The sequence below is a fragment of the Pollachius pollachius genome (assembly GCF_949987615.1).
Source record: "Pollachius pollachius genome assembly, chromosome: 3".
Taxonomy (NCBI): domain Eukaryota; kingdom Metazoa; phylum Chordata; class Actinopteri; order Gadiformes; family Gadidae; genus Pollachius; species Pollachius pollachius.
Genome location: NC_136936.1, coordinates 24,991,470 through 25,004,626, shown reverse-complemented (window position 1 = coordinate 25,004,626; position 13,157 = coordinate 24,991,470). Strand labels below are relative to the sequence as shown.

Below are 13,157 nucleotides of genomic sequence, written 5' to 3'. Positions count from 1 at the left end.
AAGTAGAGCTACCCGAGTCAACAATGGCTGCCCATTTCATTGATAGACTAAAGTGAACTTGCAGCAAGCACTAAGAGGCAAACTTAAAGGTTCCGAGGCATGCTACTTTATGGATGCTTTAATATAGATATTAGTGGGCCCCTAACACAGAATTTAAAGACGTTCCCGAAATTCAGCCGTGGTGCAGAATTACAGCCACTACGAGCCAGTCGCACATTGAGCTTTCCCCAAACGCACCGTTTCGGTGTCTGTAGCTTTAATGCAAATGAGGAGGAGAGAGGCGGGTCAAGGAGGAGGGTGGGGGTGTGGCCTTGAGCAGCTTGCGGCCACGGTACCATGCGCTCTGTTTACAGTGGATGTATCGCAATGGCGAGGCCACACAGCCTTTGGCCGTGTTCTTTAAACATTCTAGAACACTCCGGGTGCTCCGGCGGGAGCCCTGGAGTTCTATAATATCATATTATACATATTATAATATCTATATCATATAATATATATTATCACGGCCAAAAGCTATGTGCGCCTCAAGACGATATTATGAATCACAAACAACGTGTGTCGGGTTCTCTGACATCTCTGGTTCTTCCACTTCCACATCAATCTGAAGTAGACTGGCTGCCGGGCGGTTGTGTTTTGTGGTGGTGGTGCCTCGCGGCAGCGGGCAGCGGTGCTCAACGATGGCTGAGATAACCCCAACTACAGCCTCGTTGTGGAAATACCATAGACGTCAAAGAACCGACGTGTCAAGCCGGCCACACACCGGGGCCGAAGCGCAGCGATGCGCATTTCACGCGGGTCAATTGCCGCCCCTAGCACCAATAGGAAGCGGCGCGCTGCAGCACCGTTGTGATATGTTTTGAAAGCAGCAGACCAACAAGCTAAGTCGGTATAGGCTACCATAAAGTTATACCAGTTGTTTAATGACTACATATATGGCACTGATGCCAATGGTCATCTGTTTGTGCTTACAATGATAGTCACATTAATTCATAGTTACTTTATGTACTGTCGGGCACTTTGTTTACAGTTTAGTCAATTTACACACTTTATTCAATTTCATTGCTCATTCTTTTTGCATTGTGGAATTATTCATCTAGTGCGTCAACAATCTCCATATGTACAGGACCTTGTATCAAGCCGGGATGTACCAAACAGCTTTAAAAAAGCGCTTTTTCAGGGGCGGTGACGCTAGGGAATAGAACAGTGGCGTGAAGCCTAGTGGGGCGGCGCGCTGCGCTGCCGCACGTCTAGCCGGCGCCTGTGTGGGCTTGTACGTCCAAAATAATGGGGCTGTTCCTTTGACGCACTGCTTCGGCGCCGGTGTGTGTTGGGCTTTATGCGCCATATCACCAACAGCAGAACGGTTATCCAAATAACAAAAAAGTGTACTACACTTGCGTTACAGTGTGTGTAATCATACACACACACACACACACACACACACACACACACACACACACACACGTGACGCTCGCACGGTCATAGTTCATTGGCGGGCCGAATTCTCTGGGCTGGCAAGGCAGAGAAAGGGGAGGTAGCATCTCCCCTTATGACGACATACGGGGAAAATTCCAAAACGTCGCATCTGAGCTTCGTTTTTTCAAAGGCGGAGCAGAATGCCTAGTGCTCGTTTTACACCCAACGGAATTTGTAGCTCCTGGGGAATAATAGGTAGGCTAGGGGAACTCATATTAATGTTAGAAAACTTCAGAAAGTTAAATTTTCATGCCATGGGATCTTTAACACCCATTCCAACATTTGCATTACGATACATTAGCTTACAATTATAAACATCACCTGATAAATTCTCGCTCATGTTCAACCATCGCAAGCAGTTCTAATAACTGATTCAGCAAAGAAGCGCAAAGAGGTCCCTGCAGGAATACACACTAGTAGGCTAGTTGTTATGAAGTCTAGTCTCCAGAACGACCTGTTTTCCGGTTTTATGTCATAGCCTACAAACTTCTGAGGGGCGTTTCCTGAACACTCTTATTTCGAAGAAGGGAGGTTTACGTTAAGAAACATAAGAGCTTCCGAACCTCCGGGGTGTTTTGAAGGCGGCATAAAACCCATGCCCTGCTGTCATCAATGGTCTAATTTATCAGATATTAGTCTGAGAGACAAATTCACTCATACAGACAATGCCTCATGTGATGTACAAATTCATACACACTTGTTATGTGTAACATATTGCTTTAGTTATCGCACTTCAAAGACAGTGCTCATTTCCTTCAATATGCCTTTTTTTTATATTTTTCTTTTATATTTTTTACAATAGTTACAACTAAAGGGGGGCCATGAATAACAATAATAGAAACACAATGTCTGAAATGTTTCAATCTATTTAATATATACATGAAATACAATTTAAATACAAATATACATTTTAAAATACAGCATGTTAAATTTAGGGTAAAGAAAGACATTGGATACAAAAAACATTGTCCTAATACTTTTGCGATGCGTGGAAAAAAAGGTAAGTCGCAGCCTTTATACCACTGATACTCCAGGGACTATAGCATATAACCGCGTTGTCTGATTAGTTTAAATCATTTTTCACAATTTACCAGCTCTCGTTTTGAAGACTATTCTCCGCGCCATTCGTTTCAATGGGAATCGCGACCGTCTATACTTACAAAATAAAGTGTATATATTTATAATTTGAAATTCGCCCCAGCCTTTATACCACATATACTATAGGGTCTACAGCATATAACTGCGTTTTCTGATTACAGTTTAATGCATTTTCCACAATTTACCAGCTCTCGTTTTGAAGGCTGAACAGACAATTTGACTGGAATTATTTAGTAGGTGTACATATATCAGGGATTAATGGACACGGTATAATTAAAGGATATACAAACGTAGACTTCCTATATCATATATATGACATAGGATGTCTATGTATACAAACGCTTTAAATATATATATATATATATATATATATATATATATTGACGCTACAACTTGATGTCGGCAGGGTTGCTATGGCCGGTCGTTATGCAGAAATTGGAAAGACGTAGTCAGTCCTGTGTTCAATGTTCGCTACGTCACAGCTGTTTCGAAAAGTGTGTTTCCGTCTTCCATTTTGCGCATTTACTCTCTTTCGCATAAGTCAAAAACCACCTCAAGCGAGCGGAAAAAACTTTTCTGCGAATTAGAGGATTTTTATGCAATTTTTGGTGTTTCCATCACCGTTTACTGATTCAATACTTCAAAATTCGCATAAAAGCAGGTGGATGGAAACGCAACTAATGTTGGCTCTGATCTGGTCATTTAACGGAACGAGCAGGCTGGACAAACTATATACAATATGCTATATTGATAGTGTAGCCTGGTCCGAATCCGTCCTGATAAGGAAATAGTGTTTCTGGTAAGTCTTATATTGCTGCTTGCCAGACCAAGGTGATGAAGCATTTTTAAAATGAAAATTATACTTATCCAGCCATCAGTCCATCACTCATGTACCTTGCAGTTGATCACCTATACCCCCTGACCAAGAATATGATACACTGACTTAATAATAATCTTGTAAGTTTGTTGCTTAATTAATTTGACAAAATACTGTTCTTCAGCACAATAAATAAAAATCAGGCAAAAAGTAAAATTTTATTAACTACCAAAAGCAAAACATATATATATATATATACTTTTCATAAAATGTATTTAAAAACAAAAAACAAACTTAAGTTGACATCCCGCAATCTTGGACTGGCCCGTATGTTTCATGCAGGTAGTCGATTACTGCTGCAGTACCGTAGAGAGAGTTGAACACTTTTCTCTCTGGCTGAGAACAGACCCTCTCCAGCATGTACATTAGATGGTGGTGGAAGCAGGTGAAAGGGGTGCCTTGCTCTGTTGCAATGTCTACCCAGTCCCAGACACACTGCAGCGGGGTGCCCTCGTAGCCGGCAAACATAGCAGGGTTAGCTAGTAGACCCCGGGCGGCCATGACACCTTATAAAGAAAGAAGAAAAGAAGGGGGAAAAAATGAAGTGGTCTCTCAGATTGTAGGAACATAGACTTTAGACGTTTATTGTATATAAATACAATAAACTGTGAGTTCTCTTGTCTGAGACACATCTTCGTGCACACAGTATGAATAGAGTTGCCAACAGCTTAAATCCTTTTGATTTGTTCCATTCCTATAACTCTATAGCCTAATTAAAAAAGGTTAATGAAGGTTTCGACACAAGCTGACCGCAGTGGTTTTTGTCTGACGATATTCTCTTCCAAAACAATTGGATTTTTGAACACATTGGACAATACATGTGAAACCTTGTCCAATGTGTAAACAAGACATCAGCTCTCAATGGCTACTGAGATTTGGAAGCAAAAAAGGGGCAACATTGAACGTCCAGCTGAATTCATCATAGCAGAGATCATTGTGGTTTCCGTCTGTCTAAAACAAACCTATTTCAATAAAAGTCTTCTAAACTAATGAATGTAATTTTATAATATTAAACAAAAAGGCTACAAATAAGTATGCATCAACAGATAAAAACACACTCAAGTGGGGAGCCCGATTGCAGTGGAAAAACAACTGCTGCTGGGTCGAGAATAACAGCAGTATAGTATAGTAAAATATAGTATAGTGGAGACACGCCAATTTTATCCAAAGCAACTTACAACCATTCTTTCACACATTCATACACCGACGGCAGTGTCAACCACACAGGACGAAAGCCAGCTCGTCAGGAGCAGTCAGGGTGATGTATCTTACTCAGGGACACCTCGACACTCAGCGAGGATGAGCCGGGGATCAAAATAGCAACCTTTTGGATATCAGTCAACCCGATCTATCTCCTGAGCTACTGCCGCCCCCTTAATAACATGTTTCTGTATCCAGGATAACACTTTGGATAACAGCTGCCAATCTATAAAGTTAAGAAAGCAATGAAAACCTACCATCCACACCAGTGAGCCGGTGCATGGCCTCCATGTCCCGGAGGTTCCTTACATCTCCGTTGGCAATAACAGGCACCGAGACGCTGTCCTTGATGGTCTGTATGGCGTTGTAATTGACCGGCTGGTGGCGCTCGTCCGCGGTGCGCCCGTGGACCGTGATCCAGGACGCGCCGGCGGCCTCGGCCTGCTGGCACAGGTCTACGGTCCGCCTCAGGTCCTTGTGGATCCTGCAAAGTAGAGATACTCATGATGGAGGCGCAAGACAATAAGATGAGTGAGTCTTGTTTGCACAATGAACTTGTCTGGCGGGTTATAAATGTAAATGAATTGTGAATTGCAACCGGTTTGTGCAGGCACCCACATTTTTTTTGTAAAACATATACACTCTGTACTCAGCAATGACCATTAAGCAAGTATACCTTATTTTTATAGAGGTTGAATAGTTGGGTTTTGCTACTTGGTTTCGGACTAGGCGAACCATGTCTCGGACCAGATCGGGCTTATTGATGAGGCATGCACCGTACCCCTCAGCCATGGCCCACCTGAGATTGGTTAAAAGGAAATATATGGTTAAAATGTGCTACTGTTCGTTGCGTTTATTTTATGACAATCAAAGAACACATTATACACAAACGCTGTGGCCTATCCATTCGGTGCCGTGTTGTTTTAACAATGACAAAACCTTGAACAGAGCACATGAATGGTCAACGGTTTCAGCACCTCTGGGGACAGCCACAGTTGAGGTCAACTCCATCCGAGAAAGGAGCGACCGTACAGGCTGCATCAGCCAGGGTCTGGGCATCACTGGAGGCAAACTGCACTATCAATGGTCGGTCCGCTGAAAATAAATAATGATAAAGTATCATGTGCACTAATAGCTTCTTAACAACACGTTATATATTGCTTCAAATATGTTGCGTTCTGCAACATTCAATCCACTGATAATTCAACGTCATTGTGTTTAAAGAGCAAAAGATAGTTACAGTCATTGGTGGTGAATTCACTGTCTCTGGCCTTGTTGGAACGCATGAAGTCTGCAGCCACTATCATGGGAGTGAAGCAGATATCGCAGTCATATCTCCTCACCAAACACCTGAATGGCAGCCTAAAACCGATTGAATTGAACACTGAAGTTAGTGAGAATCAGAATGACTTTTACTACATCTTATTGTACAAGTAGGCTACACAGGAGTACAATTATTAGGCTTGGTTTCTTAACAGCCACATAGCAGCAACAATACAAGACAAAGTAAATAAAGATAGGTCAAAATAAAATTAAGCAAACAAATAAGTAAAGATCGGTAGCAGCATAGATTCACAATAATAAATAATTATAAAATAAAGTAATAAGATAAACTAAGACGGTGGTATAACTACTTCTAGTCAAATCTAAACTTATGTTTTCTACTTCACAGCGGTAACGCACAGCATCCCCGCACCTGTACAAACCAATAACACCCGATTAATGTTAATAAAGCTTACTTTGAGTATCGAACCATGGGGGCGCAGATCTTGAGGACCTTTCCCTCCTCGAACATGTCCATTATGTTAGTCTCCATGTTATAGATGGACCACTGACGAGCCTACCTTAGTGTCAGAGCTCATGTTATAGCTGGACCACAGACAACACTTTATTAAGTGCTAGAGCTCATGATACGGATGGACCAGCACACAACCCTCCCGTGGTGTTACAGATCTCGGTACTTGGCAGAAGCTGGAATGACGCGGCGGCGGTGCGGAGGAATGACGCGGCGACCGTGCGGTGGAAGTGGGCGCGTCCGGATGACGTCACTAGCTCGCACCAGAACTGAACAACGCTTTTATAATAGTTCTCCATTTGGTTGACATTTAATTTTTTCTTATTTTTTTTCTTAATCTTATTTGAAATTCTGAACACAAACACTTCGTATCTTTGAATTTGTCCCCACTATTAAATACATTAGTAAAAAGTTCTTATCGATCATAGGTTGATGATATTCGACAGATATTCCCCGCGTCACAGTTCGCTCATTTATGCTTGAGGGAAAAATAAAATGACCATTACATATTGATTAAATCCGACAGAAATCGTACTTAGAAATCACTCATTCTATTGAATGTATGGAATGTGAACGTTGCATTACACTAAAAGACATACTCTATATTTAGTTTTATTTAGACCTACTGTCCACTAGAGGGCGTAGTCGTTCTACTCCTAAAGCATTCTGCATCACCCATGCAACATAAACCCATAACATTACACTACAAACATTTAGGTCCCCAAAATGCTTTTTACATTAACGCAATAAATAATGATCACATTTAATTAAAACAAAGTTTATTTTTGCAATAAACAATTAGAAAATAACTAAAAGATCAATTTAAAACATCAAAAGATACATTTTGGATATCTGAATAATGCAAAGGCCTGTTTCGGTAGCCAATAACCTCTAGTAAAGCACATGTGTAGAGAATAAATAGATCAACTTTACTCTGATCAGGTGAACAGTAATCTAGCTTGTTTGATTCGTCTTTCCTTCTCAGTAAAAATGGACACATTAGGTTCAATTAATAGGTTTCTCCTTCAGCAGTTTGTTTCCGCTGATGTTCATCCAACGTAAGTGCCTGCAAGCTCACTTCTGACCGAAAAACTATGAACTAAGAGCGAACATAGTTCAACAAATGGGATTTTGTTCATGTTGTGCAGTGTTTTCTAATAATACTTGATATTTGCAATGCACTATGTGTACGTTCATTAGTATGTGTGACTCGCAATATGCAAACCAACAACTGATTTGTTTGAATCTGACAAGACTGAAGATGTAAAATATAAAATTGAGTTGTATTTAAAACATTCCATATCCTTCATCCTCTTCTGAATACTTCAACATTAACATCCTTTTAAACAAATCTTGGACCCACTGTATACATATTTGAAGTATAATTTAACTAGTGCCTACAAGTTAAGAACATGGTGAACACTATGACAATACCAATACGTCTTCAACAAGGGGGCACCACAATGGCGCCCGGACAACGATCCAGAACGAAAGCGTTCCTGTTCATCTGTACACAGCGCCGGAGTCCCCTGCAGGTCCATCAGAGGGACCCACCTGGGCTTCCTTCCTTCCATCAAATCAAACACACAAAAGGCACACACAAGGTCCTCCTCCGGAACAACACACGGTCGTCACGTCCTCACTGGGGGAGTCGACACATGCGGTCCACCGCCTCCAGCTCCACACTGGCCAGGAAGCGCCGGGCAAGCCTATGGCAGTCGTAGCTCAGCTCCGTGGTGAACACGGCGTGGGCGTGCTTGGGGTACACGATGATGGTGCTCCGGAAGCGCTGGCTGCGCTGGCGCTGCTGGAAGTCCAGCTTGGTCTTGTAGCGCCGCCAGGTGCTGTGGGGCAGGGCCATCACCGTCTGGCTGCAGAGCTCCAGGCCCTGGACGCCCGGCTGCATGGACACGTCCTGGATGAAGTGCCGCTCCGAGTGGTACTGCAGCGACGAGGTGTATCTACAAGGGGGGAGGTCACATAAGTATAGAGATACATACGTTTCATATCAGGTATACTGGATAGGTAGTGAGGCTGTAGGTATGGTGATGATCCAGGTCAAGTCACATAATTTTCCCCTTGCAAATAGTTTGCTGCACTCCACTGGCCAGTGCTCAGCGCTATTTTATTGGGTCAACTAGTACCCTTACCTTATTTCCTTGGGTGGCAGGGGGTCAAGCTCAATTCCCTCTCCATAGGACAACGGATGACGCTGAGGAAAAGGTCCGACACGTAAACTTGGAGGCTGCAAAGTAAGCAGAAGGTGATTCCTGTGGGGACTGGAAAAGGCCTCATGGCTCATTGGTTCCATTCAGGATAAAGCCACTTCTTCTCATCAACGTGGACATAAAGCAAGTCATTCTAGAGATACACAACTTTAATGCATTACAACTCAAATAGACCCCACAGGCTTAGGATTTTGTAAACACTTGGGGAAAACAATTTTTTCAGGTTGATCAAGTCGACAACAACTTTACACATGCGTCCATCGAATTGTAATGCAATACATACCATGATACATAAATCCCTGCCTTCATCTTCAGACACCGGACTCATGCCCCCTTTATCAGTGGAGAGGGGCAGCAGCCAGGCACTGGGGCTGGGGCTGGGGGGGAGCCCCGAGTCGGGACTATCCAGGACTCGGTCCGCCCTACAGCTCATACCCAGTGGATCGGTGTCACATAGATTTGGCAAGTTTAACCTGCCCACCATGTCTGATTAAAAGTTGCACAATGTTGCTCAACTACCAAAAGTGGCTTTAGACTGATGAAAGGGCCACTTCCAGATGACTGAGGTTCCTGAAGTCCTCCAATGGTCCAGGGTTTTTTGCGTTAAGCCTGATAGAACTGAACGTTACCGACCGTTGATTCCCCGCAGTGGTGAAGGTCTGCGTGCCGCTGGATAGATCCTGCAGCTGTATCGATTCTGCAGCTTCACGTTTCTGCAGCGGACAAGCCACTTCACTTACACGTTACTCTCGGGCAGCACACATCTGTCTCAGTAAAATTATGTACTTTGTCCCACGGTCACATCCCACTTAGTGACGTTAAGCTGGAAGAAGCCTCTCGCAGAACTCGGAAACGGACTAAAAAGACCGCTACGGCTGTCCGACCCTCTACTCTCTACTCTCAGATTTCGTCTCATCGAAAGGCCTCGTTGTTGTTCAACAGATCTAGGAAAGGAAACGCCCATCAAAGCATTTCCTCGCTGCTGATTGGAAGACGGGATAATAGTATGATAATAGGGTTGCACAAGCGCAACATAACACATATTTCATGCTTCAGTTTAACCCTTAAAAGGTGTTCGGGTCTGTGGGACCCGTTTTCAGTTTTTAGCTTAATCAAAGTGATACAAATAATTATTTTTTTGAACTAAGATTCATTGGCTTTGGCTCATTTTCTGTGAGGAACATGAATCAGAAAACATTTTCAATGACCCCCCCCTGTATACCCCCCCATCACATTTATATTACACACAGGGTGTTCGGGTCCAGTTGACCCGGAGCTAGTTTAAGTGTGGAAATCAAAGGTCCTGTGCACCCAAATTTCCCTTCCTCCTCTGTGTGTGTGTGTGTGTGTGTGTGTGTGTGTGTGTGTGTGTGTGTGTGTGTGTGTGTGTGTGAGAGAGGAGAGTAAAGCAGGTTCTCGTACCCTTGGTGCGAGAACCCACAGTGGGCGCCCACTGTTCCCGCACAAGGTTGCAACATTGTGTCAAAATTGGAGAACCCAACACTATCTTCACCCATATTCCCACACATTTCACCCTCTGACTTGCGGGAACCAAGTTTGGGGACCTGACACTATAAAAAGGCTCTGTCAGCGTCTTATCACGTTGCCATCTTATCACGACTGATCAAGATGGCAAAGCGATTCTCTGTTCAGACTGCCTTACAGATGTTTTTTGAAGAGACAGAGGGATTTGATGGTGATGCAGAGGAAATAGTGTCAGAAAGTGAGGACAACATTTCCGAAAATTCCGAGTCTGACACTGAGTTTGAAGAGGAGGATCAGAATCAGCCAGCTCCCAAACGTAGAAGAGCCTCAGGGCTAGCCCTTCAGCAGCCAGGACAAGCCTGCGAGCAGCCAGCCCCAGGACCATCCCATGAGCAGGCAGGACCAGCCCGCAAGCAGCCAGCCCCAGGACCAACTCGCAAGCAGCCAGCCTCAGGAGCAGCCCGCAAGCAGCTAGCCCCAGGACCAGCCCGCCAGCAGCCAGCCCCAGGACCAGCCGATGCGCAGCAAGCCGCAGGACCAGCCGGTGAGCAGCCAGCCATAGAACCAGCCATTGAGCAGCCAGACATTGGACTAGACTGTCAGCAGCTTGCAAAATGACAACATATGGATGTCAAAAAATGGCAGAATTGAATGGTCTACCTGCTCAAGAAATGAACCCCCCCGCATGGCTGCCAATGTGATTCGGATGCTACCAGGACCTACACGCTTGGCAGTCACTCATGCACAAGACATCAAGTCTTCTTTTGACCTTTTCATGCCATCCCCTATCAAAAGAATCATCCTGGATTGCACCAATTTAGAAGGGAGCAAAGTTTTTGGAGAGAGGTGGAAGGTTATGGACGAAACCGGTTTGGATGCTTACTTTGGGGTTCTCATCCTTGCTGGTGTTTTCAGGTCCAATGGGGAGGCCACTGAATCCCTGTGGGATGAAGAAACTGGCAGAGAACTTTTCCGGTCGACGATGTCTCTGGAAACGTTCAAAATAATTTCCAGGACCATCCGTTTTGATGACCGTGATGATAGACCAGCTCGACGGCAAAGAGACAAGCTAGCTACCATCAGGATGGTGTGGGACAAGTTGGTGGCCCGTCTCCCCCTGTTTTACAATCCTGGGCCAAATGTCACAGTTGATGAGCAGCTGATGCCATTTCGGGGCCGCTGCCCATTTCGGCAGTATATACCATCTAAGCCTGCCAAGTATGGAATTAAGATTTGGGCTGCCTGTGGTGCTGCGTCATCTTATGCATGGAACTTGCAGGTCTACACAGGGAAACGCCATGGAGGAGCCCCTGAGAAAAATCAAGGCATGAGAGCGGTCCTCGATTTGGCTCAAGGACTTTCTGGACACAATATCACGTGCGACAATTTCTTCACATCACACGAGCTGGGACAGGAGCTGCTAAAGCGGAAGCTGACTATGTTGGGAACAGTGCGCAAAAACAGGACTGAGCTCCCTCCCCAGCTGCTGAAAAAAGAGGACAGGCCTGTCCAGTCATCGAAGTTTGCATACATGGCTGACACGACCCTGGCATCGTATGTTCCAAAGAAAGGAAAAAATGTGGTGCTCATGAGTACACTGCACAGGGACGGGAGAATCTGTGGCCAGGAGCATCAAAAGCCCGAAATGATCATGGACTATAATGCCACAAAAGGAGGGGTGGACAACCTCGATAAGCTGGTGACAGCTTACAGCTGCAAAAGGAAGACCCTACGATGGCCTCTGGTGATATTTTTTGATATGTTGGATATCTCCGCGTACAACGCCTTCGTCATTTGGAGAGCCCAAAGCCCAGAGTGGAATAGGGGAAAGCTGCAGAAGAGGCGTCTCTTTCTCGAGGAATTGGGGAAAACGTCGGTGAGACCTCACATTGCAAGGAGACGAAACCTTCCAAGAACTCCAGTCTCTGCAGCCATTGTGAGGAGGATTCAGGAGGAACATGATGGTGCCCCATCCTGCCAAATTACAGAACCACCATCTGCAGAGCCTGAGGTAAGTGCGTGATGAGGTTGTAGTATAATAATTCATGTTTCTGAGAAGAGGAGTGTTAGTAAATATCCTTATCTTTTCATTATTCTAGATTGTGGCCGGCAGCACCAAAAAGAAACGCTGTGAAGCGTGTGGACCCATGATGGACAGAAAAACCCAATATACATGCAAGCAGTGCAAAACATACATATGCAATGCACATACAGTGAGACTCTGCCCCTCATGTGTGGTATAGTCTGATATAAGTATAATTGCCATGTTCAAATGCCTTAATTTGTTGTTCAGACAGATGTTATTGAGTATGTTTATGTTTGTTTCCCAGTTATGCCTGTTTATGATGCATTTCCTTATTTTGTTACATTTTAATAAAAAAATAAAGAAAAACGAGTGGCACCTCTATTCATAAATGTGATTTAACAAAGGGAAAGGGAACAAATTTAACATATGTGTTGTTTATATTTCTTGCAATTGGGTTGAAGTACCCATCTGGTGAGTATTCTAAAAAAAAAGTTTGATTATGTTGAATTAAAAGGCAACCAATGTTTGGTTATGATTTTAATAGTGTTCAACAATTGCCTAGCACCGGCACATTCAAGCAAGAGACATAAAGATCAACAAATGAGGAATGTGTACACTTACATGAAGATCATATATGAATTTGATTGATATACTGACTTGTAAAACAGTTTACACACTGTTGCATTTTTGAATGAGCAATTTCACAATACATCCGTGGAATATTAGTGATTGAAGAGATATAATGCTAAATATTTAAATATTGAGCGTTAATAGGACATTTGCAAACGAATAATTCCAAATCGCCTCTCAATCTTCCAGTGTAAAGATGAACAGTGTGGTCTAACTCTCCCTTGATGAGTGTCGAAATCTGTGAAGACAGCATCGTATCCATGTCCCAAATGTTGAGCAAACCAATCTCTCACACACACCCACCCACCCACCCACCCACCCACCCACCCACCCACACACACA

General features: G+C 43.9%; 2 protein-coding genes across 3 annotated transcripts; both read right to left on the bottom strand.

Moving 5' to 3' along the window:
* Nucleotides 1-3,607: 3,607 nt before the first annotated feature.
* dus4l (dihydrouridine synthase 4-like) lies at nucleotides 3,608-6,628 on the bottom strand. 2 transcript variants are annotated; one of them, XM_079733231.1, is made up of 6 exons: nucleotides 6,391-6,628; nucleotides 5,892-6,013; nucleotides 5,629-5,746; nucleotides 5,328-5,450; nucleotides 4,909-5,135; nucleotides 3,608-3,957 (listed from the first exon to the last, which is right to left on the bottom strand). In XM_079733231.1, exons 1-6 carry the CDS (start codon nucleotides 6,465-6,467, stop codon nucleotides 3,686-3,688), a joined length of 939 nt encoding a protein of 312 aa, XP_079589357.1. In that variant the 5' UTR covers nucleotides 6,468-6,628; the 3' UTR covers nucleotides 3,608-3,685. The 2 variants fall into 2 exon arrangements, with proteins under 2 accessions (XP_079589357.1, XP_079589358.1); XM_079733232.1 differs by having other exon boundaries at nucleotides 5,892-5,951; nucleotides 6,391-6,468.
* A 690-nt stretch (nucleotides 6,629-7,318) lies between these two features.
* Nucleotides 7,319-9,447, bottom strand: rflnb (refilin B). Its single transcript, XM_079733400.1, has 3 exons — nucleotides 8,958-9,447; nucleotides 8,597-8,691; nucleotides 7,319-8,407 (listed from the first exon to the last, which is right to left on the bottom strand). Exons 1-3 carry the CDS (start codon nucleotides 9,156-9,158, stop codon nucleotides 8,086-8,088), a joined length of 618 nt encoding a protein of 205 aa, XP_079589526.1. The 5' UTR covers nucleotides 9,159-9,447; the 3' UTR covers nucleotides 7,319-8,085.
* Between the last annotated feature and the right edge of the window lie 3,710 nt (nucleotides 9,448-13,157).